The following is a 27173-nucleotide window of genomic DNA, read 5'->3' on the forward strand; positions in this document are numbered from 1 at the left end:
ACTACAAAGCAGGAAAAAAAAAAAAGCTTGTTTTAGTGCTGCTGTACCAAACTAATAAAAACACTTACCAGAGCCAAAGCAGGAGCTAGGAAGGACAGTATCAGGAAGCACAAACATTCTCTTTTCAAGATATTTTCAAATGGTGTACCCCATGCAGCCAAGGGATTAAATGTAGAGAGCAAGGCTCACACAGAGCTCTGGAATTTGGAGTTTACACAAAGGTTTCCAAGCAAGAGGACATAGTAATGCTATGTCAATGCACCTAGCAAAAAAGCCCCACAATGCTCCAAAATCAAAAAGGCTAATGTCTCCCGAGGCTACCATTTACCACTTGCTTTTCTGCTTATCTACACAGAGGAAAGCTGGGTTTGGAGAGAAAACAAAAAACAAAAACAACAAAAAGAAACTCCTCCTTTCCAGCGCCACATGCAGCACGAGGCCCCGCAGATGCAGAGGGAGGGACAGCCCGGCCGCCGCGCACCGCAGCGCCTGGCCCCGGCGCAGCACCCTGCACCCACTGCGGGAGAGAGGCCCCGCGGCGCGCACCGCGCTACCTACGCGATTGAAGCCGGGTACCGGCCCGAGGACGCGGCCAGGGCGCCCCGCTGCCCGGGAGCCCGGTCGCTGGCGCCGTTCCGCGCCGCCTCCTTTAACGGCGTCGCTGCGCGCCACAAGGAACCCCGTCCCTCCGCGCGCCGGGACCCGCGACGCGCGCGCAGGGGCCGGGGCGGGCAGGCGCGCGGCCCGGGTGCACGTCCGCAGGCTCTGCAGAACCAGCCGGGTTAGGCGCTGTGCTGGTCAGGACGGGAGCTGTTCAGCAGGGCTCTGGGGCTGGCGGATTCCACGCACCAGGATTTGTCACAGCTGCAGCTCTGCTTGCCCTGACGCGTAGCTGTACACGTGAAGCTGCACGGGCAGCTGAAGGGCAGGCGAGCAGCGGCACAAAGAGCTGCCCATGCGGCTTCAGGGCTGCAGCGGGGCCTCCCTCATCTTGACACGTCTGGCTTGGACACTTCACGAGAAAAACCGTTACTGGAATATCTGAACGTTTCGGCATTGATTCCTAAAACAGTGCAAGGAGCTCACGCTTGGAACTCAGGCTTTCACTGTCCACATGTTTACAGCATGCTCACATTTTAAAATACTTTCATTACATTCCCACCAGGATTGATAGAATGTGTAACATCCCTGTACCTTAGAAATACAGGTGGCCACTCGCTTTAAGTAAAGCTTAGACACAGCGATGCCCTGCACACCTATGACCGCCCTGGCGCCTGCACAGTCATCCCGGTGCGCTCTGCTCATGCCACGCAAAACCAAACCAGCACATGAAAATTTGTTGTCTCAAGCACAGACAGCATTTATGATATAGTGGGCAAAAAAATGAGGAAAAGATCATCTACAAATGGTTAAAATGCCTATGAAAGAGTAATCAGTAATATGTAATTTTGCATGCAACTAACTAATCACCAAGATACACGTATGCATGTTCACATTTTGGTAATTTTAAGAGCATCACTATCCAAATGATTCAGCATAAAGAACACAAAACCAGACAGAAACAAACGGACATAAGTTTCTCAGAGACAGTAACACAGGATTATCTGTACACAGATGACTGAGCATTAAACCATCGTGTGAATTTAGCACATTAGCTACTCTTCACCAACTCCCTTTTCAGAAACTCAGCATGCTTAAAAAATAACTAACAGTCCTTACTTTAACAACTCACATATTGATTTCCCTGTTCCCTAGACAACAGTGAAACTATTACAGGATTAGTTCAGCAATTACAAAGCAAATCGTAAGTAAATATTTTGTCTTCTTGCACAAGCCACATATCCTATTTTTGACAGGAACAATTCAGCATTTAAGCCTGCTTTAATCTGTGTGCTTAGTTAGACAGTATTTCACACAATTGGGATGAAAAAGGCTGGGGATATTCATTTCACAGAATTCTATTGCCTTTGTTTTCCTCCATGAACCTGGATCACAAGTGATATTAGGAACTCTGCCTGACATTTTAATTATCTGGGTAGAAAGCAGAGTGTAAATTAACATGTCAGTGGAATAAAACATGATTATAATGAAATGCTTTACTGCCAGATAAAAGCTTCAACACTTTAGGCAGTACTCTGTGGAAGATCAAATACACAAATTTCTATATGCTGTCCTCCCAGACCTGCTACCTATAGCATGAGTTTTCATAAATCCCTTTTTGGACAAATCCAAAGAGCATCTTACATCCAAAAAACGTAACCCAGCAAGAATCTGGATTTTCCATACAGAAATTGGAAAGCCCATAAAGCCTAGAAGGATCCAAATCTCAAAATGGCTCAACAACTCCATGCTCCTTTTGTACCAAAGCTAGGCCAAGACGCCAATCCTAGATGCCAGTTTTCCATTCCAGCTTTTGGAAGAAGCGTGCTGTGGATACATGTGCTGGATGTCTACCTGCCAGGCTCCACAAGCTATCCCTCCTCACCAGGCCAGCAGCTCTCCCTCTCAGGCAAAGGCTGTGGACCATGAACATGACAGGCAGGAATGCTCAGCTGTCCCAAACCATGCTGAACCTAACAAACAAGAGCACACCCAATATTCCTGGAGTTGCAAGTAACTTTGAAATCATGCCAATAACAACACTGCAGCACAAGAATTTTTTTAGCTCATCTCTGTGAAATTTTATGTGAAAACCAAACATCAATTTAGAAAATACCAATAACATCACAGTATGACTTTGTTGAAAAGAATTTGGAAAATATATTTTGCACTTAGCATTATGTATTCACTTTTCTTTACAACAATAAAAAAATTTGAAGGAAAGCAGTGTGTTTTACAGCAATGAAGTGACTTTTCATCCAAGATAAGCCTGTTCCACAGCCTATCAGTTCTATGTGGTTCTGTACAGCACTACCGAATGACAACTCACTATCCCAATGAGACCCGACAATTGGTATCCTGACACGCTTGAGACACAAACATAATCTGTGCTGATCCTTGGTCCTGAAACATATGTGAATTATGAAATAAAAGTATAGTAAATTTAAGGCCAAATCAGTTATTTCCTTCTATAAACAGCATTACTGGGCACACCCTTACCCCACCCTCACCTAATACAGTTTCAATCCATGTTGGCAAACAAACTGAAGTGAGATGATGATACCTGAAAACTTCTTGAAATAAATGTCTCCAGGTAGTTAAATTCGGAAGACAATATTTTAAAGTACTTCTGATTTCTAAGTATAAACACAATATTATAGAAACAGTCATTATATTCAAGCAATGCTTTCCTGACTCCTTTTATATTGTTAGGACCCTTCCAAGGAAAGCTTACAAAATCCAAATCCATTCTCACACAAAGCCTAAAGTGAGATTTAAGATTTTTCCTCCAAGTGTTTTTGCAGTTGAGTAGAAATATTGTTTGGGGGAAGGTCAACATCTGTTTGAAAGCAGGATGCAAAAACAAACTGTCTAGCAGTCAGAGATATAAAATACAATGGCCAAAAGCTTGGAAGGTTTTGCTAATGCCTATTATCTGCTTTTGTTCAGAAATGAAACTCAGGTGAGCCTGATATGACATCATTCTGACCCTGTTCATTTCCCTTTTACAGTGATAAAGCAGAAAGTCAATGATTTGTCATGCTATTTATGCCCTTCATTCTTTGAAAACTGAAGAACAGCAGATGGGCAATGGGGAATTCAACAAAGGCCCAAATGTTCCCCAGTACTGTTAGCAGTGCCTCTATTCTAACCAGAGATAACACCAGGAAACCTATCTAGAAAACAGAGGTGCTAATGTAAAATTTATGCTGACATGTTTACAGCCTGGTAAAGATTCTGTCAGTCTTTAAATCAGTTATTCCCATTTGAGATTTTTTTTTTACAACTGAAAAGAGCTACAGCAAACCAAATTTAAATTGGATCATTGTCTTACTCTAGGACCTTTCAGCTTCGGTTCTCGTTTGGGATCAGTCCAGCTGATATGTGCAGATAACAGATGTGAATTTACATATCTTCTAAAAACACTCAGGGTTTATCTATCACTTTCTCACTAATTCTGCATTATAGGGACATCCTGTAGACCTTAAATCAATTCATGCAGAAATAATACTAGCAGACTAAGAAAACCTAAAGTTTTATATCTCTACATAGTTATGATAGAAAATAAAACATTTATAAGTATTTGTTAAGCATGGAAAAAACTATCTGTCTCAAATCAATCATAAGTATGAGTAAAGAAATTATTTATCAATTCAAGTATTACAGACAACAAGAAAATGAAAGAAATACTCTTTAAAGATACATAGTGGTTCAACAAAACAGAAGAAATAGGTCTGTCAACTGGACAAGAGCCAGCCCTCACTCCCCAAGCAAGAGCCACTCAGCACCTCGCGCCCAGGAGCCCCTCTGAGCCCAGCCCTGGGCCCACTGCCCCTACCTGAGCTCTGCTGCTGGTGTGTCTGCACTGCTCCTAGCCCTGCTCACCAACGGGCACGTGGTGCTGCTGGTGCAAGACGCCTGGCTGATGTTTATAGACAGGATTTGAATGAAAGGAATGAGCTAAGACCAGGTGCTCCCTTTTAATCGTACTTCACATTTAAAACACTCCTGCCCTACTTCTGAAACTACTTCCACCAACTGCCGAAACTACCAACAATACTTCTGAAAGGCAAAGCCATTTGAACCTATGGGCATAACTGGAAAGGGCTCAAGGGAGACAGTTTCAAAGGCCACTCCCATTAACCTCCATGTCAACGCGGAGGTAACGTCTGCAGGCTGAAGGACAGACAGTAGCGGGACAGCGCATGGACACCGGCAGCCCCTTTAGGATGAAGGGCAGGCGGCAAAGAAAAGCTCGAGGATCAGTAGGACACGGCAGGGAGGGAGACTGCGCCCAACGGCCGCCGCTGAGCTGAGCCCAACGGTCACCGCGCGGGGCGGGGCGAGACGGGCCCGCCCCCGCCGCAGGGGCCTCCGCGCGGCCCCTGGGGCGGAGGGAGCGGGCTCGGGCGAACATGGTCGGCGGCGGCGGGCGGGCGCGATGGAGCCGCCCGAGGGCTGGGACCCGTACCGGCAGCCGGCGCGCCGCACGCAGTGGCTGGTGAGCGCCCTGGCCTACCACTACGGGCTGGACCGCGGCGTGGAGAACGAGATCGTGGTGCTGGCCACGGGGCTGGACCAGTACCTGCAGGAGATCTTCCACCACCTGGACTGCGCCGGCGAGGGCAGGATCCCCGGCGAGGACTTCCGCACGCTGTGCCAGGTGCTGGGGCTGGAGACGGCAGCGGCGGCCGAGCCGGAGGAGTGCGCGGGGCTGTGCGAGGGGCTCGCGGCCGAGCTCACGTTCCGCCAGTTCCACGCGCGCCTCTGCGGCTACTTCAGCACGCAGGCGGGCGTGCGGCGCGCCGTGCCGCGCCTGCCGCTGGGCGCCGAGAGCGAGCACATCGAGACGCAGATCCGGCTGCGCAGCCCGCTGCGCCGCCGCCGCCCGGACCCCGGCCCCGGGCGCGGCGCGCAGGCGGCGGGGCGGCGCGCGGCCGGGCCCTGCTCGCGCGAGTGCTACGAGGAGGTGGTGGCGCTGGAGCAGGCCGAGGACCGCATCGCCAAGCTGGAGGAGGAGAACGGCAGCCTGCGGGAGCTGGTGGAGGACATGCGGGCCGCCCTGCAGAGCAGCGACGCCCGCTGCCTCGCGCTGCAGGTGGGTCGGGCCGGCGCGGCGGCCCCGCCTTGGCGGGCCAGGGCTCCAGTTACTGCTGGTTGAAGTACAGGCTGCAGATGGAGTTACTGCGATTAAAAAAAAATGCTTTAAAAGAATCAAGTGTTGATAATATATCTGCATCCGGAGTGGTTTGTAAAAGGACTATAGCACAGACCTACCTCCTTATTTCTTCAGTGTTAGTTTCTTAAGAACTAGGTTAACTCTACAGAGTCTTCAAGGAGAGTGTTTCCTTCCATTGTTTTTAGTAACAGGACATACATTTAAGTTATGCACTTAAAAAATCCTAAAGTTTTAAAAGACTTCAATTCATCAAACTCAAATATATAACACTACTTTCCCAATATATCCATACCATTTATGCAGTGTTTTTCCTAAAATACAAGCAAGAGCTTTGAACTCTTATTGCATGAGCACATCCAACTACTGAGTTGTAAACATTTGAGAGTTTTCCCTTGGCCAGATTCAAAGTGTGTTTTCTTGGGAATGTGGTCCTGTGAACTCAGTCAGAGGCAGTTCTGCAAACAGCCTTAACAAATAGTGTCTGCCTCCTGTGCACAGTCTCACTGATACGGGCTCAAGCAAAACAAGCATATGTTCAATAGCAGTTAAAATACCATGGCATGAAATAGCATAGAAGAGGCAAAGTGCTGAGGCCTGTTGCTCTAGGGGTCAACTTGGATTTTAATACCAGTACCGAACATTTGTGTAACTCTGTCCTGTGTGTGATGTTTTAATTCGGCAGTAGCTATTCCTCTTTGCAAGTGTGGTACATAAAAAATACTATTACTGTTTTCAAATGGAAAATCAGAAGCAAACATGAAATCACCAATCAAAGGCCACAGAAAGAATCAGAAGGAACACTCAGATTAAAGCTCAAAACCACCACTGGCTCTTAACTCTTTGTTCACTCTTGTTAAATACAACTTGAAAAAGCAATCTGAAATATTTCTTTCACAAAATTGCTTGCCTTTTGGGAATAGGCTAAAATAGTGACATTAAAGCTATATGCAAGGCTGTGCAACCATTTTAAAATTAAATTTATAGATAATTGTTTCAAAACTTATCCAAAAGTTTTTTCTTGTCTCTGTATTTGGCAAAAGTAAGGCTGTATTAGTTGGTCATCCACTATATGATTACAAAAACAAAAATTCAGCCATTTCCATCTTGATTAAAATGTCTTTTGCTTTCAAATGCATTAATTTGTTTGTGCTTTATGCTCTTGTTCATTACAGGTAGGACTCCGGAAGAGCCATGCTAACCATAAGGAAGAGGGTACATGTTTTATAGGGAGTAAGAGACTGATAACACAGAATCACCCCCAGACCAAGTGCCTTCAAAGCATCCTGAAAGAAGTAGAGCTCATCCGGAGCTCCAGGGACGGACAAATTGAAGAAGCAATTAAGTTCAATGAGGAATTGGAAAGAGAGCTGAAGAGCTCCAGGGAAGCTCTAGCCAACCTGGAAGACTGCAACCGTACTCTGAAGAGGGAACAAGCTGAGATGAGGAAGAAGGTTGAAGAAGCCAGACACGCAGTCCTTAACAGTCTTGGCAAAGTGAAGGAGCTAGAAGTGAAAGCTAATGAAGTGCCACATTTGCAAAAGTATATTCAGCAGCTAGAATCAGAACTGCAGCATTATAGGTAAGTTTGAGTCCATCAAAAATATAGCTATAAAAATATAGCTAAATGATAGTTTTGGAAATCACTGGTTGTAGCTTAACAAATGTCCCGAAGTACATCTAAAATATGGTTAGAAAGAAGCTAGGAGCTACTTACTAATTTTATTAGTAGGGGCTCAGAGATGCCCAATCCAACAGAAGTTAAGCAAGAATTCCTGTTTACAAACAGATGTTATTCCCAAAACTCACTGTAACAGGAGCTAAAGCAGTGGTAATACTTAAAGAAAATCACATAGGGAATTACTTGGTCCTTCACTGTTTCCCACACACCTTAAATTGCTTATTTAAAGTGAAAAAAGTAGCTGATATTCCATTTCCTATTAAAACTGTTCAACTTGACGTTAAGATTAGGAGAAGGCCCACAAAAGGCCAACTTCTGGCCAGCAGCAGTCTGCTGTGACTTTTAGTATTTCTTCTCTAATTGATTTCATTATGAAGTATAATATATTCTATCTAAATATTAGAGCCGCTTAGAGATATACGGAACTTCTTAAGCACTACATAATTAGCCCATGAGGTTAACAAAATAAAATCTGTAAACCAAGGAAAACAAGAAAAGAAGTGGGTTACTGTGGTGTTTCCCCAAGGGTTTTGTTTTCACTTTTTTATATATCAAAAAGATAATTTCACTTTAATAATCTGATTTTAAAGTTATTTTAAAAACAGATATATAGCATAAATCAAAGCACTGCAATTTTCACTTCTTATTCATTACATCTGACAGAAGTTCAATGGTATATCACTGCCTTTCCACCCTACAAACAAATAAGAAAACCAAGAAAAAGAGAATAATTTAGTGGGAGTCTCAGATAAAACATGCACCATCTAACTCAAAACCACTTTGTAATAGCATAAATACATATGTTTCCAAAAGTAAAAAAGGTGATCACAAACTGTTGCTTTTTATCTTTCAGACAGAACTTTAACTCACTGATGGTTATTAAGTGCTAAAGAATTTTGCGCATTTCAAATTCACCCATGCTAAGAAATGTCTATATCTTTACCATCTCAAAGTAAAACTTGTATTTATATCTATTTTTTATTAACTCTACTAAACCTAGTATTTTAATGCACTACTTTAACTGCTTATCTTTTGCTAAACTTATACTTCCTCTGTTTGCTTATATGAAGAATTCGTAGCAAGATATTTATGGCATTGTAGCTATTGTACTATTTTATTAAGTGAGGAAATTCTAAAAATAATTACTTTATCCGGTGTCTTTCTATAAGCATTGTGTATGTAATTATCTCTGTGGTTGCAGAAGATAACAGCATTTATTTAAAAATGCTATAGGACTTCAAAAACAGTGGCATGGATGTGTAGCTGTCATTCACAACTCTTACTTCTGAGCCAGATCACACTACTTTTTGAGTATATTGAGCTCTCTCTGGCATGGACAGCAAAGGCTTAAGCTCAGTTCCTGATTTGCAGAATTACTTTATCACAGTATGATGAAGCATAAAAATCATCCTTGATCAGGCATAGATCAGGCATAATTAAGGATCAATATGAAATGTCAACTAGGCCTCGTAGAGCATAAACTTTTATGTGCTATAACAACATTAATAAAGATGACATATACTTTCTTTTTAATACAGCCCTCTTGTAGAATACTTATATTCAAATTACCTGGTGATTTAAAGTAAGTGTAATGCTCAGAAATAATGCTGTCTTGACAGTTTGAGAACTATGCTTTTTCAGGAAATAGAAAATTCACTACAGGACCAGGCCAGCTTCCACATGCCAGACCCTTTAGGTGGTCTTGATTCTGTGGTAGCTATAAAGCATTTTCATTTCCTATGTAAGACTGCTCTTGGCTTAAACAACTTCACAATAGTTGATAGCTATTCCATGATGCTTGTGACTTGCATCAGTGTGGTCATGTTCCATTCTTTTGTCTGCATCCATGTAGTACGGAGATGCCCAAGTTAGCAGAAAAAACAGGTAAATTAGGCAATGTTACTGTAATGAAGTAGCTCGTTTCACAAATGCTCGGATATCTCCGTGCCAGATGGCCATTGGCATCATAGCTTGACTGGAGTCACAAAGGAATAGTGGTCCCACTCACTTCACTTGTGTTACAGATGGCAGAAAACTCCTGCTCAGAGAGAATCACATTCTTCTGTAGCACAGAAGTCCAAAATTCATTGATGTAGTTTGGGTAAGGTGCTAGAAAGGATATGTTGACAGAAACGACATGAGGGACTTAGCCAAAGCGCAGAGACTAAAAACAGCTGTCCCATCCTGCAGGTTTCTCAGACAGTAAATTGGCAAGCATTATTACTTAGAACATTATTTAAGTAAGTACATGTTTCCATATCACAAAAAGATTGTAAGCATGTTAGCAGGATCCAGATTTGACAAAAATTAATCTTGGAGCATGGACAAATGTGTGGAGAATCAAGTATACTACAGAAAGTCTGTAAGGTCACAGACCTGCCTTGTGAGATTTCAGCTTACCTGGCTTTGTGTGGTTACTCTTCTACTTCAGTGAAAGCCTAATTTCTCCCACAGAGATTCATATCCAAGAATGAGACCAGTCTATAAGTTTTTCATGCTCTTCTTGTTCACATTTCTGTTTTTCTAAAGTAAAATAGAAAATGATTTGTTCTTTTAGGTTCAGATTTTCAAAGGCTTTTAAGTATATAAATCCCACTTCTAGACCTATGCTTACACCAACTTCGTATCAGAAAGCACGTGAGTCAGAACAATAACCTTAAGTTATAATCCTTAATTCAGGAAACAACTTCAGTGTGTAAATGTTTGTTCCTGTTCAGGAAAGCATCCCGAGTACCTGCAAGTGATTAAGTGTTTTCCTGAATTACGATACCTAACAACAATTCCCTTTTCTGCCCACAAATAAACATTTTTGCAAATTGAATGCAAAATGTTCCTATTCACATGTGCGGTAAACATTTGCCAAACGAAGTGTGTGGTAAACATTTGCCAAATGAAGTTTGTATGATTAAAATTTTTTTTTTTGAGTACAATTTTCTGTATCACATTTTGAAACTTTTGTATCATATTGCTAGGTTCCTAAGTCAACCTATTAGACTGAACAGTTTATACTTCTTGTCTTAAGGTGTCTTCTGACACTGGATACATTGTCCAGGTTTTGGCTCCTATCTTCTCCACCCTTGCAAATATATAGTAGGGTGTTTGTTTGTTTTAATCCCTGTCAATTTAATGACTTAAAGCTTACACACTTTAAAGGTAGGTCTAGATAAATTCATTATGAAAAGCATGAGTTAAATTCATTTCAGAGGACAATGAAACTACCCAAGAAATTGTGTGCTTTATCACTTAGTAGATTTTATCAGGAAGGTATTATCCACAATGTTAGCATACATAGGAATTCAGGAACTTTTGCAGGTCCCTACGGTTCTGCCCACGCAATTATTTTCATTTTGCACTGGTGCAGTTGGTTTTATCTTCCTAAATGTACGACTTTTCATATTATGGAAGCTCAGCTTTTTGATTCTGCACAAATTTTCCAGTTTCTCAAGATGATTTTGAGTCTAACCACCAGAATGCTCTCATTGCCTCCCAATTTGGTGTCAACTTTTGAAAAAGGAAAATTGAAAGTATAAATGAATATAGTGATGAGAACTGGAGCTGGAACAGATTCTGGTGACCTCTGCTTGACATATCCTGAAGGTAACCACTGATAGCCATTCCTTAAAATATTTTTTCAACGAGTTTTGCTCTTACTCAAGGTGACACCTGCCATCCATATATTCTAATATAGTCCTATGATTTACAGTATTATAAGAATGCCATATGTAAAAAACTTACAGTAAAAATGCCACATCTACTCCTTATCCACTCAGCCATTTTTCTTGTCAAAGAAGGAAATTAGATTGGTTTGACATGAATTGTTCTTGCCAAATATAAGTTGGCTCTGTTTTCTACACTGTATTACCTTGTTAATGGCTTATAAATGGATAATTTAATAAAGTTTACAGATTTTTTTTTCTCCTTCATAGCACTGGGAGGAATAACAGAATTTGACAGCTTGTCCCCCTGCCTCTGTCCTGCCCCCTCAGTGCAACAGATAAAAAAAAAAGAATGGTCACTCAGAATTGAAACAGATTAAGTAATGGAGATGCTCATAGAAATTTTATGTTGCTATGCCAGCCAGCAGCACAGTAATTACAGAGGTCAGTGGAAGGGGTCATAAAATAACGAAAATGCTTCTGATATGCACAATCTGTCTCTCAAATTACTTAATTATCCATCAGCATTTATGTGTTAATGGGTAGGAATCCTTTCTTACACAAAACTCAGAGTCGCTTGTTTCATTGCCTCATATTCCCTTATAAATAAGAGTATGGATGCCTCTAGCATAATTCCCCTATTTGTTCCTCTGACATAAAGTCACCAGTGCTAATTTTTTGAAGTAATTCTCCTCTACATTAACCTATATCAGATACATATATATATTTTCCTGTTATCTCTTTTTTCTTTTTTTTTTTGTTGGAGACAATGTCCTGATCCTTGAAATATTTTCTAAGATCATCACACTTTAAAATTTAATAAGATGATGAAACAAATCCAAATCAATAATCCCCTCAAAAAGAGTAACATAGAAATATTCCTAACTAAATCAGTTAAGTGGAAAGAAAAAGGCTTAAGAAGGAAGCAGTATCCACAAAAGAAGGTGTACATAAATAGGTTATCTACAATCTGAGTGATAATTTACACTTTATATTCAGGCACTCTAGAACTGTTCTTTCATTTAAAAAAGTGACATTAAATAAAAATACGTGAACAACTTCTACTTGACTTTTTGGCTGGACATCAATATCATCTACTCCCAATAACTTGAAATTGCTAAAGCTTGGGTATTATTTTAAATCTGGCCTACTAATTGCATTCATGAAGGCTTATGCTTTTAAAATGAACAGTGCATAGAAGTGAAAAACAATGATAGTAATAGAACTAAACACATGTATGGTGAACAGACACGTAACACAACAAAATACTATTTTGTAGAGCCCTCATCTATAAGAATTCACCATCAGATTGTGCTACATGAAATCATGTCATTTTATTTTCTAGTTGTGCTTATATCTATTACTTTGCTTAAGATTATAATAGCATGTATGTTATGTAGAGGTCTGCCACTGAAACAGACCTTCCAAAGCTTTTCAGTAGGTTAGCAATAGCAAGTGAATATATGTACTTATCATATGAACCCTAGACTACCTACATGACTGTAGTCATAGAAGAACTCACAAGCTAAACTCAATTAGATCAGATTACTACTCATTTGGAACACTTTAAAGGAATATTTTTTGATTTTACAAGAAGTAGGAATTATAGAAAGTACTGTGATTTATATATGATAGAATGACTTGAAGGACACAATTTTAATATATTAAATTCATACTGAAGAAAATGTATAGAATCTGTTTCTGTGGAAGAGGGACTTTTATTTGAAATGCAAGAATGCATTCAAATTAGTATTGAAGTATATTTATCCACAAGCAAGCTTGTACTTATATGTTAATTTGATGTTTGAAATGTAGCTAGTTCTTTGGTCTTTTACAGTTTTAGGTCCTTAGTTATACAGACAGCGTTTATTCTTGTGAGACTGCCTGCTTTCTCATTAAATCCTCCTTTTCTTCTCTGGCTTGCCTTCTTTGCTGTGTTTGGAGTAATTCATTGCAAGCACAATAGCACTGGACACTGCCTATTCATGCCAGCGGACCTGCCTCTGCGGAGCATGAGCTTCCGTCCCTCGCTCTGAGGAGGAACCACTGTTTGAACACATTGTAGGTGTTTCGTAGCAACCCCCATGGTATCTCATGCCTTCCCTGTGGCTGATATATTAAAGCAAACTACAAGCCCTGCTCTAGCAAGTAGCAACAAAACAGTAGCCTAAGAAGGAGGAATTAATTTCGTTGCATCATGCACCATATCTGACACATGCAGCTACTTTTTAAAAGCTGTTTTCTGCATGTCTGTGCACAATTTGAGTCATGCCATCTCCTCCTATACCACACGGGTTCATCTGTTGCACAAGCTGTGCAGGCAGGGTTTGTGCAGTGTCTCTCGTTGCACCAGTGCCTCAAGCTTCCCCAGCAGCTTCGGCAGTGAGAGCAGTGCACCTCCCTCCCTCCCTCCCTCCTCTGGCTGCCCCGCCAGCCTGCACTGCACTTCTCTGCTTTTATAAACTCCCAGCCAAAGGACACCTTACACTGCCCCAACTTTCCAGTGGTTGCTACCTATTATCCATCCTGGATTATGGCAGCAAAAAATGAAATTTAATTTCATATAACAAACTCTTTAAACAACAACAACAAAACCCCACTCCCCTCCTAACACCCACTTTCCACGTTGTTTCATAAAAATGCACTATGGCTCTTTGCAGAGGGGCTATGCCTCTTTGAAAGCACATTTCTCAGAACAAAGTCACTTTCTAGCTTTCATTGCAAGAACTAAAATGAAACAGAGAAAGTCCTAGGTCTTATATAGCCCTATATAGTTGTAACCAAATGAATTACTTGGATGAGTTTCATGCAGAGTTGCATGCATAGAATAGCAGCTATGACGCTTTCTGCCATAAAGGCTTTGTAGATACCTGCTGAAGGGGACCCTAGCTTCCCAGTGACAGGATATAACTGCCCTGGACTGCTACTGTTTTACTCCATACGCGGACCTAAAATTACATTTGCCTTGATAAGAGCTGGTTTATAGCCCTGCCTCTTCATATCCAAGCAGAGGAAGGCATTAGGCAAGACTGGCATTTATGCAATGACTGTATATTTCTTGACATAATTGTCAACTAACATCAGAGGAAGAGAAAGCTGTATAAAAAGAACAATTATTTGTGACCAAGAACAAAACATCTATAAGCCAAGAGTTCGTAGCCTCCTGACACAAAGTTCTACAACACACTACCTACCACACTGGGGAGCTGGGAGGATTGTTAAGCATTGTCTAGAGTCACACACATTGTGTCTCATTTCTTTCTTACGCAAATCATAAGAGATTTTAGTCACTTTTATGCAAAAGAGCATCTGCAGGAAAGGAAACCTGCCAGAGCATTCCAGCTCTTCCCCATTACACCCAAGTTCTTTGTGTGTCAGAGTCCTGCCGCATTCATTGCTCTCTGCTCATATACACATGACCAAACCTGCTGAATTCATTAGGAGCATTCTTCTATTTACAGGAATATGAAAAGCATTACTGGGCACTAAATCTTTTACTGAATGCAAGGCTGACAAACCCTCCTGATTACAACACTTTGAAGATCCAGCTGTGTTGTGAAGTGTAGCTGCTGCTTCAGTTCCTATTTTGTCATTTTTTAAAATTAATAATATATATCCTCAAAACGTAACCTGAGGCTTAAACTTGGCTTCCAAGTTTATTTTACCATCTCTGTCTCCCTGATTGTTAAAGATACTGACAAAGGATTGGAGCAAAAATACCAGGGTCTTAATGCTGAGAGGCACTGCTAAATGATTCAATCAGGCACTTAAATACACACCTAATATAAAGTACTTGGTGACTGCACTGAACCTCTTGAAGAAATAACATTTTAACAAACATACAAATCATATGTCAAGTGGTTTTGGCAGATGTAATTTTCATTGCCAATTCAGATAAAAATTACTTTGAAAATCAATCCATGTTGCTAACCTACACTCTGAAACAAGCAGAGTTCTGCATTCTCCTAAGCTTTTTATTCCAGTTTATTGTGGAAGTATAAAAGCCATTTTTATTTTTCCTTTTATTTATAGAACTTGAAAATTACCTCATAAAATTGATAGGAAAGGAATTATTGAAGTAATTAGAAGCAATTACTTACCCTGCTGCTCATCTCACATTCCTTCAGGATGTAGAATAGGCAAGGCGGTTTGTGAAATGGATGCCGATAACCCGAGTTTTCAAACAGATTGAACTAATTTGCCCTGCTAATGCGTCTGCTTTCAAAATATGGAAGGATTAATGATCTGCAAGGGAAGAAGCCAAATATCCAAAATGGCAATAATATGGTAAGATGACTGACGTCACCCTAGAATACTTCATGGGAGATTTGCTTATATTATAGTAAATAAAATATAGTACCATGAAAATTTGAATTGAGAATGATTGGCCTGGACATGCCATAAGGAAAAATCCACTCAAACTTCATTTTGATTAAGAACTGTGTTCAGCTTCAGCAACTTTCTTCAACCAATTGTCTACTAGTGAGTCAGCCAAATTAAAATCTTTTAATAGATACACACGCAACCATTCTATCATATATTTATTTAAGTTCTATGAAGAGTTGTTCTCTGTATTAAAAATATTAAATTATGGGGAGACCTGGGAAAAATCTATAAAGTAAAATTAGCAGGCTCCATGACATTATCGAAAACTTGCTGTAATGAAAACTCACAGCCAAATTAAGTTCTTTAACTGCTTTTTGGGGGAGTACAGATAAGATTAAAAGCTCTAAATACCACCAGATGGCTTAGAATGGTGCCAGGGATGCTCACATAAAGGCAGTCAAGCTGTACTGAAATCTGTTTAGATGTTGAGCAAGTTGGGGGAACGAGACTGATGTCAGGAAATACAGTATCATTGATTTCTCTATTTTCAGTAATACAAGGTAGTTATTTAGCAGTACTACAAGTATTTGCTAAAGTGCCATGTTCTGTTTACTTGTCTTCTCACTGTGTCAGAATTGCTGCTGACTCACTACCCATGTTTAATATCCTATTCCCATCCATTTATTCTGCAATACAATTTTCAATGTTATTATCTTCCTGTCTGCCTGGAAAAAAAAAAAGTTTGGAAAATAAGTATCAGATAGGACCTTTGAGGATGATGCCCCTTTAGGAAACTCCATGAAACATAAGGTGTAGCGCTTGTGACTGACTATGTGTCTCAGTTCCTTCTTGTTTGTGGAAAGATTCTCTGACAGGTAAGCGAATTTCTTGTGCTAATTGCCATCACATCACACATCATCTCTTCTAAGAAAAGAGATGCCAAGTCTTAGAATCAAATTACTTTGGAAAGATCCCAAACTTTTCAATAACTCTACAGAATAAGATCAGGCCCTGTGCTTTGTCTTGTGCAGAATCTCTTTTCATACCATTTCTGTGAGTTTCATGATGTCACATTAATCATAATTCTGAAAAATCTGGTATGCACAGCACATCTACTCTGCTTTTATTCTCTGGAGTTGACTCCATCATGTATACTCATCATTAGTTCATGTAACATAAAGGTATCTGGTAAGCATATGGTGAGGTCAGCGAAATTTAAGGCAGAACTTTGTCAGATTTAAGCTGAGTTTTGCAAAAACTTCCAAACTTCTGATGTTGGTATGTCTAAGTAGCCTAAGTAATACTTTGCTTAGCAGTAAATTACCTATGTCTCTCTGAAATATGAGCAATCGAAGCAAAGCTAGTGTTTATGAAAAATACAGAAAACGAGGTTATGTTCCCAGTTTTTGTGTCAGCAGGTATCCCCACACAGAATTTTCAAGAGCACATACAGTACGCATGCTACTGGGGTACGGATAGATGTCGCAGGGCACCAGTGCACTGATGTGCTGCAAGCGCGCTGTGGGGCAGAGAGAGCAGAGCGGCGGCAGCACCCGCCCTGCCCGCACCACATCCCTGCGCTGCCCGCGCCACATCCCTGCGCTGCGGGGCTGAGGGTGGCAGCACCCGCCCTGCCCGCGCCACATCCCTGCACTGCGGGGCTGAGGGTGGCAGCAGCCGCTCTGCCTGTGCCACATCCCTGCGCTGCGGGGCTGAGGGTGGCAGCACCCGCCCTGCCCGCGCCACATCCCTGCACTGCGGGGCTGAGGGTGGCAGCAGCCGCTCTGCCTGTGCCACATCCCTGCGCTGCGGGGCTGAGGGTGGCAGCAGCCGCCCTGCCCGCGCCACATCCCTGCGCTGCGGGGCTGAGGGTGGCAGCAGCCGCTCTGCCCATCCCATGTCCCTGTGTGCTGCAGAGCCGCCCAGCACCAGCTCTTGGGCATTAATCCAAGTAGGGGTGCACTGCACAGCACAGGCACCCATCTCATAGATCCTCTCTACTGCAGGACGGGAAGACATCAGGGAGCAGACCACTCTCACAGTGACTGCAGTAATGTCAGACTGAAGACTGAATAGTTCTTCCTCCAGAAATAAAGTTTGGAAACAAATAAAGCTATTTACATATTTAGGTCACATGAGGCAAGTTTTCACATAGACACAAAAAAGTATGAAAAAGTAGAAAAATTGTCATGTTTGTTTCCTGCAGCAGATCTCAGTACATGGAATCTCTCCATCTCTCTCTCTCTCCAACCTGAATATCTGTCACCAGTCAAAAACTCCTGTGGCACAACACACTCTGAATCTCAGTGACAGCAGAAGTGCTATATACCTGGCACTTAAGTGCTTAAGTAGACAGGATGTTGGTTCCCTGGCGTCTCCAGCAGACACAGAAGTCAAGTACTAGAAAAAGAAGAACACTTGCTTTGGTCAAGGCTAAAAACTGTGTTTCTGCTCTTCCAGGAGGTCATAGCAGTCTTACAGTGAGCAGGGGCCTAGCAGTCTATTTTGCTCTCTTTTCTGAGTATTAATTTGAGTAAAAACGAAAAATTCAAGGCAATTAGAAAAAAAATGTTTAGCTTTATGCTGACTTATGAATTTAGTAAAATAAAGAACACAGGGGTCTAAAAGACATACAAAATAATTAGCATATATTCATCAAAGTATGGCAAAGAAAGAATAGGTAATGTATTTCATAAACATATACAAATGCCAAACAATGGAAATAATACTTATTGCCTTTCCACTAAGGCCAGGACTGCAACAATATAATCAGTGTCAACTGTATAAGATAGAAACTTTATAGAGTTTCCTTCACAGACCAGCGAAATGTCAAAGTGAGACACCTACCTCTGCAGGGCAAGAGTTCTCCAATATAGACACTCAGAATCACAATTTTAGTTTGCCAGTGAATTTGTCTTGCCTAGTCTGAGAGGTGCAATCACATCAAATAGCCATCACAAGATCTACAATACTGAAAGTTTGAGGTGCTTAGTCCTGTACTTTATACAATTCAGAGAAACCATTAATCCATATGGCTTGGAGAAAAGGGATTTCTCACTGGTTTTATGGCAATCATTGTGAAATATTAAGAATCATTTGTATTTATAATGGATTGTTGCAGTTCTCCAACCTCCATAATTAATGCTCCCCTTCTGGAAATAGCCCTACCTTGCATCAAACAAGTCTTACCCAGTCAAGATACTTTTACTCTGTATTGCCTCATTATTAAACGATCTTCTTAGCACAGAAGAATTTTAATGCAAGAAAGATAGCAATTATTTTTTCCTCTTCCACAGCAAAGTGTATTTCCCTGAGGCAGGCTCCTGTGGACTAGCTAAATGAACAGAGCTGTTTTTGATAAAGAGCATGATTCACAGTACAGAAGTCACCAGGAAGTAATTGATGTTTGCTGCTGCAAGTACTCATTAGTCTGCATTTACCTGTCATTATATATAGGAAACAAACAGAAAATACCCCCTAAACAAAGTAGTGACTCCACAGGCAGAGCTCACAAAAGACACCTCCAGTTCATCTAGTCAGTCCCTGCAAGTCCGTGCTGAACTGGCCACTGCTTTCCTTCACGTGGCTCTATAAAGAAATAAAGGGCTACGGTGAACATCCACTGGGAAAAAAGAAAGAGCAGTTTTGCTCATTACTGTGAAAAAGGAGCTGTCAAAGTGTCACTTTCTTTCATCCTTCCTCCCTTGCCAGCCTTTTCTTGATGCAGGGAATGGAAGCTTAAATCAAACAGTGAGAATGAATGATGAAACTGCATGGTCTGTACAAAACAAAAAAAAAGGCTGTTGAGAGTGGTAAAAAGGGGGCCATCCAAGGCAGCAGACAACACTCGGCTGTTTGTTTCCTTGATTTCATTATGACAGAGGCTGGTGCTTAAAGTGCCATCGTGGGAAGATAGACCCCCTTCATTCCATATCTATAAACACAGTTTACAGGGTTCCCAAATGCATACAATGAACTTCAACACAGAGGCACATTGTGTGGTCGAAGGGATTAGCAAGAGGACGAGTGTAATGAAGATCTGAACTATCAGTCAGGTTTCAAAAAGGGTCAGAATGGTCTGAAACAAAGTTTTAACGCTGGCAACAAGAAGGGCCAACTTTCACTGCGTTCTTGGTTGCACAGAGAACGGGATAGCACTTGGTAATACTTGAGTGTGATCTGGAAAAGTTACTGAAACATGGAAAGAAAACTGTGTTGTACTTTTTTTTAAAAGGAAGCTTATGATTCATCAGCTCACTGTGCACAGCCCCTAATTCACTTTCATTTTTAAATTATTTTTAGCAAAGCAAGCCAATGCTTTCAATTTTTTTTTCTTTTTTTTTTTTTGCATTTTAAACAACCTTTAAAATAAGCAGTATATCAAAGACAAAACTTATTCCAGGATTTTGGGAATCCATATTTCTTTGCTATACTTACTAAAATGATAGGTATTTCTTGTCCCTTCCTAACTGAAACTGTAAATATGCTGACTAGCCCAGAATGTAATGTGCAAAGTGCCAGGTCAGAGGTGAGTGCTATAAATCAATTGCAAAATGAGTGTACTGACTGTAAAAACAGCAAATAATTATCCCTCTCCCCAAGTAAGATGTTTTAGCCCTATGAAATGAGGCAATCCAAATAACCCAGAGAAGCAGCAGATGCTAGACCCAGTATGATCATTATGCTCATTATTTAATATGAACAATCAAAAATTAAAAATTATGAAGAATGACTCTTTCAAGGTTCTTAGGAGTAGTAAGTGAATAACTTTCATGCTGGCATCTTTTAACCACATTAAGATTTGCCAGTTTATGCTTCCTTCTGTAATGATGTAGGGATATATGAGAAGCCAGTAACAAGAAAAGCATTGAATGGGGCAGTACCACTACTGTACTTGAAATCCAATTTTCTTAATAGACGCTGACAAATTAATCCCATCCTTGGAAAAAGGAAAAAAGAAAGGGCTGTTCTGCAAGCAAAACTTTCCCAACTAAGATGCAATCTTTAAAATTCAATGGAACCACAGTAATAGACAGAGATTGGAATTACAAATGTGATTTCTTTCCTAAATCTTCTATGAGAACTTTGGGGGTCTTCCAAACTTCTGTACATAAGCAGAGTCTGGTTTTACTACACTACAAAAAGTGTAATTGGTCTGTCTATTCAGCAGGAATTACTATCATCTTTGCTACTCCTGTGAGGTCTTCATTGAAAATACACAGTGACAGAACCCCAAATTTTACAACTGATCACTATAGCTCTGTTGAGTTATCAGCTATAGACTGGAAGTTTACGACATACTGAACAATATTTTAATTGTCTCCATCTATAAACATGGGTTAGTCACAATGAACAGTGCAATATGCACAAACAGGGCACATTTATAAGCAGGTCTTTTTTTAACAGCCATTATCAGAGTTCTACATCTAGTATCACTGGCAACAGGAAAGTTATAATATAAATTTAAGTGAATAAAAGCAGACTGCCAATGTCAAATTGCACGGGATGAGAAAAAGCTACACCGTAGTATCTCACATGGTTCTGTTGGAAAACATACCCTTTGAAATAGCTCCACAGAACCCAATTGTCTTAACCTGATTAAAAGACAGCATTCGAATTCTTTTGAAATAAAGGAAAGCATTTAAGTTCTGCTGTAAGTCAGGATGCTTTATGAAACAGTGACGATATCCTTTGAAGGGGACCTTTGATCCCACACAGACTTTCTAAGAGCTAAAGTAAACAGCAGTCTGATGGGATAGTGGGAATTCCTATATATGCCATCATATCTTTCCTACATTGCTATGAACCTTAAAACCTGAATTCCCATTATTTTTCTAAATGTATTTAAATTATTTTTTTTAAAGCAACTGCCAGAAGTCTCACCACAAGATATTCTCTGTCATCACCAGTACAGACACCTAAAGGCTGCTTGAGTCATGCATGACGTGGCTATAAAGCCATCTGAAATAGATTTGCATGTAATATAATCTTTCTGTTACCAATGAAGTGCTTGAGTTTTAACTAGAGATCTGGGAATGACAGGCTTGGCTTCTCACTTTTAAACAAATGCTTCTGCCAGAAAATTTATTTATTTATTTATTTATTTTTTACCGACTAGACCCTTTTTCATAGCCAGAGACTGTCAGTTCTCAAACAAGCATCAATAGGAGCCCTTGCATTAGAAATTAAGGTCATTTCTGTACCTACTAGGATGAAGACCTGACAACAAGTTGTCTTTATGCTAAATATCCCAGTTTTGGCCAGAATGAATGTCCTTCAATGAGCCTTTGCTAATGCACACCAGACTTCTGCATGTTTGTGGAATGCTGTTATTAATCCTTCAAAGATATAAATGTACAGCTGGCCTAGTTCACTGTCAGCGTCTTTTTTTTTTTAAATGACCCTCCAGATACTTGATCTTTATGTACTCGTGCCCTATTTCAAGGAATTTATAATCACAAAAGCATAAAAAAAATCACTGATAGAGTATTATTACTATTAAACAACATGACATACTACAGTGATCATGTAAATGAAAGATCATTTTAAGTTCTTTAAAGTCATCAGTACAATCAAGACCATAACTGACAGTCTGGAGAGGGAAAGAGTCTCTACAGAAAAAAATAAGGCATTAGGAAACTTGGGATCTCATCTTGTGCAGAGGCAGATGAGAAACTTTTCAAATCATTGTCCAGGGCAATAAAGTTGGAAGAGAAAACATGGTGTAAACACCAATTCTCAGCAGTTCATCTACTGTGAACTATAATGAAAGGTTAAATATATAAAAATACCTGAGGTTGTTTTATTTTACAACAGGCTTGTGATGTTAAATTTAAGCAATTGCTTTTATGGTAAGATAATACAACTAGTGTTACTTATGGCCTCAAACAACTGCATTTATTTTAAGTCTTCCTCCTAGTGCTCTGTTACAATTTTCTGCTTGAGGACTGTTTCCTGTTTTTCATACAGATTTTCCTCTTTTCCTGTGGAAACCTATTGAGGAAATTCTATTAAAGCAAAAGGAAATATCTGTTTCTAAATACCTGTAGAATTGTCCAAAAGCATCTTCTTTACCCCCTAAGGGGTTCCTACTGCAGGTAGAAAGGTGTATAGTCTAAGTAGCATTGAGTCCCACTGAGATAACAGGAAAAAAAAAAAAAAAAAAAAAGAGAGAGAGAGAGAGCTAGAAAGGAATCCAGACTTTCAAACCATCATGCATAGAATTTTCCTGGAAATAACTCTCTGCCCAGTCTCCCCGACTCCCTAATTTATTAGCTCAATTAGGACAATACTAAGTTTTCCTTATTCTTCTTTATATATATTATTATTGTTCTTTGCATTACAGAAGTGCCTACTGATTTCAAACAAATTAGGTCATGATTGCACTACACAGAACATTGACATTACATTAATTTTCATCCTGCAAGAACAGTCCTGTGGTCCATTTCCAGGGATCCAGCTAACACTTACATGAACAAAATTAGATTTTTAGTCTCCAGCTTTGCTGTGCTGCTGTGTACAGAAGAAATATTTCTTTTATGTCTTTTAATGCATGCTTATTTCCATAGTCTGTTTGGCTAACCATGTTAGCTTGTAGTCCCAAGAAATGCCGTGTTTCATCTATTGGAAGCCATTCATAAAATCTTGAGTTTTTATACTGACTGATAGACTAAGCCATATCCTACAGCTGTGGCATCTAGCTCTTCCGAAAGAGAGAGTAACAAGTAATTCACACCTTTTTCTCCTATTCAGTAAATATTTATATTATTTTATATTGATTTCCTACAAATGTTCAATGGTGTTTCATATGGCCATCCTGCAAACTGTAGGAGATACTAAATGGTGAAGGGAGTACTCCTCCTTAGGGCAGTACCAAAGATTGCCCAAGCACCATATGAACCTTGATACTCTACTCTTAAACATCACAAAAATTAATGCTAGATAATCCTATTATCGAAAAATGGCAAATGAACTTGCATAAACAATAACCTCAACTTGAATCCGATCAATTATTTGAAAATGTCAATACTGAAGTTTTTACCTATTAATACATTCAAGGATATGTATGTAAGATGTATATAAGATCTGTTAACTACCACAATGAAGCAGAAATGTAATTAAACTGATTTTTAGCATATATTTTGCTAAAAATACACACCTGCTTGAGTACTTTGCCTGTAATAGGAAAAGTTACATATGTAGCCTAAAATTAAAGTAAATTTGAAGAACAATACAAGGAAAATCTTCTTGTACCGACATGTTCCTTTCACTGGAGGAGCAGTTCTGGTTCTTGATTGAACTGGAGGTCTAAGACTAATACGGAAAATAAGTTCCTACGTGAGGAACATATGAGTTACATATTTCATTGACATCTCTACATCCAAATTATGTTTCTCAGTCAACTATATAATCAATAAATGATTAAATAGAAGCCTGTCATATTTGTTGTCAAAATAAACCGAAGATCCTAGCAAATGCGAGAAGTATTGGCAATATCTGTACATCTATATCGACTGGCCAAAAAAAAAAAAAAAAAAGATTTAAGGAATACTGTAAAGGCAGTGAAATTTTTTGCACTTCATGCACCACAACAATAAAGGCTTCAAGAAAGCAATGGACAGGCTGTTTTCAGGAAACTCAAAGCTATTTCAAATAATCACCAGAACAGCAGGCACAGAACTTGAATATGAAGGAGTATGTAAAATTAGACAATACCTAGTATAGACACAGAACTCTCTAAAGATCTAAGGATGTTTTATAAACACTAGTGAAATAGATAACACAACAACATGAGGTAATTGTTATTCTTGTTTCCTGACGCAGGAGCTGGGGAACATGGAAGTTGTGACTTCCTCACGTTCGCAGCAGAAAGATGCTGGCACTGACAGTTCAGGCTCTTGGTCTGACTTGTAAGAAAGAAATGATCCCTTTGCACTCTGTGCTTCCAGGCTCCCATTAACCACAGGAGAGCTCTCACAGTGCTTGGCACGTGGGCGCTTGCAGGGACCAAATGACTACACTGGCCTTTGTACAATCATCCTGTGAGAGCAGAACAAATCTCATTTAAATGCAAAACTCATGGCTGCTGCCCCTCCTGTTAACATATATTTGTGACATATTTTCCAAAAGGTTTTGTAAGAATTGGTCAGGAATAACTTTCAGCCAAATTAGGACAGAATATTGCTGTTAACTGAGCCATCCTCCTTTTCCTTACAGGAATGCCAAATCCATAAGCCTACATCTATGAAGCCTTGAGATAAGTACTGAAGGGGAAATATCTCCATACAGAGGAATTTTAAGAGTTAATGCAAGTTATGTATAGTTCTGCATACATGAAACAGGGAACAGAAACCAGTGTTTCTTCAGATGTTTTAAGCTCCAAGAGCTTAACTCAGTAGGACTGCCACCCTATGGATAAGTACTCACTGGCTCTGTTTGGGAAAAATACATTTCTTTATCTAGGAGACATTGAAAGTATCACTGGGCATTTGATCTTTATTTACATACACACTAGCGCACAGGAAGTAACAGAAGGATTCCTCAGGGTTGAATAGCACATGCCTATGTAAAGGGATACATAAGGTTTTAGATTGTTTTACAAGCAGTGACAGAAGAAAATGAGCTGCAGGATCACATCTCTGCTGCTCTTGTTTTTCTGGCTTAGATAAAATACAATACATAAAATATCTTGCTTGTATCTGTCAGTGTTTTAAAATGTCACAATATTTTAGTTAGTTATTAGTTTTTGGTTTTAGCTTTCGAACAATAACTAACTAGTTGATTTGGTTAGTGATTTCAGGAACTCATATGTATAATTTGTTACTGTTTCTTGAAGCAAATTTTCTTGTCTTGTTTCTTTATTTCTTCCAGAAAAAATGACGCAAAACTTGCAGCAATGTTGTTATTGCTTGTATCACAGTAACAAGTGAAGCACCTTTCTGTAAAATATAAGTCAGGCTACCAGAAGACAGAAAACTCTAAAACTTGTGGGAAGGAAACAAGGTTTCCTTATTGTTATTTCCTTGGAAAGGAAAAAAACTCTAGGCAGAAGAATGTGTGTCCTGTCTAGGAGACGGGCTGGGGGACTCCCATCTGAGGTAGGGCAGCCCACAAGATGTAAAGTCTATTGTGGAAAGAAGCCTTAATCAGATTCAGATGCCAGAAGTGGCAGCAGGCAGGTGGGATCCAGGTGACTGGGCAATTCCCTCTGGTCCCCTCTGCTGCTGGAGCTGAGGAAGAGACTGAAATGGGTGTTATGGCATGGGGCAAAGCTGAAAAGCAGAAGTCTTAACACACCTGCACATAGCCAGCTATTTAGAATTACTGCTGCATTCACATGGCCCACAAATTAAATGTGTATTAGGCTCCTAAGACTGAAAAGGTTTGACCACTTTGGTGGAGCAGGAAAATATTGTTGTTTAACTAGGAATCAGTCTGTGGGTCAGATAATATAACATTCAATAAAGCCTTTCTGGTCCCTCAGGAATCCCTCAGTATCACCTGTTAAGAAACAGACTGCTATACCGCTTAGCGCTATTGTGTGGTCCAAATACGTCCTCCTCCAAGGCCTATGGGCTGTTGGAGTAATTCTGACATTGCCAGCATAACATGAACTGTGGTTTTAATAAACCAGAATAATTGCTCCAATATGCAAGGATGGAAAACTCAGAGCTGTATGAAAGAAAAGGAAAGGGAATCTATGAGTTCTGCTTCCCTGACTAGGAAGAAGACTGAATCCCACTTTTCAAGTCAGACTTCTAAGAAATTTTGTGCAAGCTGTACAAAATGCTAATATGTTAATCTACAATTGTGATACTTTAAATTTTCCCCCTTTAGTAAGAACTATATTTTGTGCATCCAAACTCTAAGCTTTCACTCTAAATATCTTCATTTCCAGCTAGCAGGGTGTGACAACAGAATTCTTTATTCCAGTAGAACATCTGGAAATCATTTCCTTTAGAGTGTCACAAAAGAATTTATTAAGGAGGCAACAATATCTGAATGATGTAATTCAAAAGTGAGGTATTTTTCTCCTGGATAGTGCAGTGATTATTAACCATAAAATATTCCACACAGAGCAAAAAGGCAGTCTGATTCATTACTTACGTACTTAGCACTACAGCACACAATACAATCCATTCCTAGGTATAGGATTTATAAAAATGCTCTATTTGCCTCATCTGGTTAGCCTAATTATCAAATGTCAGTTATCAAAATCAAATTATCAAATCTTCTGTGGAGCAGCCCAAATGAATAATGGCAAATTAAAATTTCAAGGCTATACAAGGTTAAGGAAAACATATACTTGAGACTTAGAGATCTTAAGTTGCATTTCAGAGCTGAAAGGAATGTATTCTAGAAGTTACAACGGGAAAACTGTGATGTAGTCTCAATTCAGGTGCCTTATTAATTTATTTGTAATAAAGTTATGTTTGTGAATGTGCATCCATGCACAAAAGCCTATATTCTATACTTACATCTCAGTCATAAAAAAGTGTCCCTAACTTTTTCTCTGGAATTAAATGATTATCTTTTTAGTGTATTGCTCATCATCACATTGTAACAGAAAGCTTATCATAAAAAATTTCTGCTAATTTTAGGTGCCAACTCTGACATACCTGAATGTTCAGAATGCTTTGCGTTGTACAGCTACACACACACACACGTATCATGACTCCCAAGGTTTCCATACTTTGGCTGCAGTTCCTGTACTCCATAGTCTCAAATACCACAC

The 27173-nt window shown here is 39.9% G+C and overlaps 1 protein-coding gene across 3 annotated transcripts in view; it reads left to right on the top strand.

Moving 5' to 3' along the window:
• Window positions 1-5001: 5001 nt before the first annotated feature.
• EFCC1 (EF-hand and coiled-coil domain containing 1) overlaps window positions 5002-27173 on the top strand; it is a 40161-nt gene continuing 17989 nt past the window's right edge. For all 3 annotated transcript variants that reach the window (XM_088522876.1, XM_088522877.1, XM_088522878.1), the window contains exons 1-2: window positions 5002-5698; window positions 6952-7358. In XM_088522876.1, the coding sequence (XP_088379002.1) occupies window positions 5042-5698; window positions 6952-7358 (1064 nt within the window). In that variant the 5' untranslated portion in view covers window positions 5002-5041. The remainder of the gene's footprint in view (window positions 5699-6951; window positions 7359-27173) is intronic.

The sequence above is a fragment of the Tinamus guttatus genome, unplaced genomic scaffold (assembly GCF_059628265.1).
Source record: "Tinamus guttatus ecotype Peru unplaced genomic scaffold, ASM5962826v1 Tinamus_guttatus_pri_ptg000169l, whole genome shotgun sequence".
Classification (NCBI taxonomy): domain Eukaryota; kingdom Metazoa; phylum Chordata; class Aves; order Tinamiformes; family Tinamidae; genus Tinamus; species Tinamus guttatus.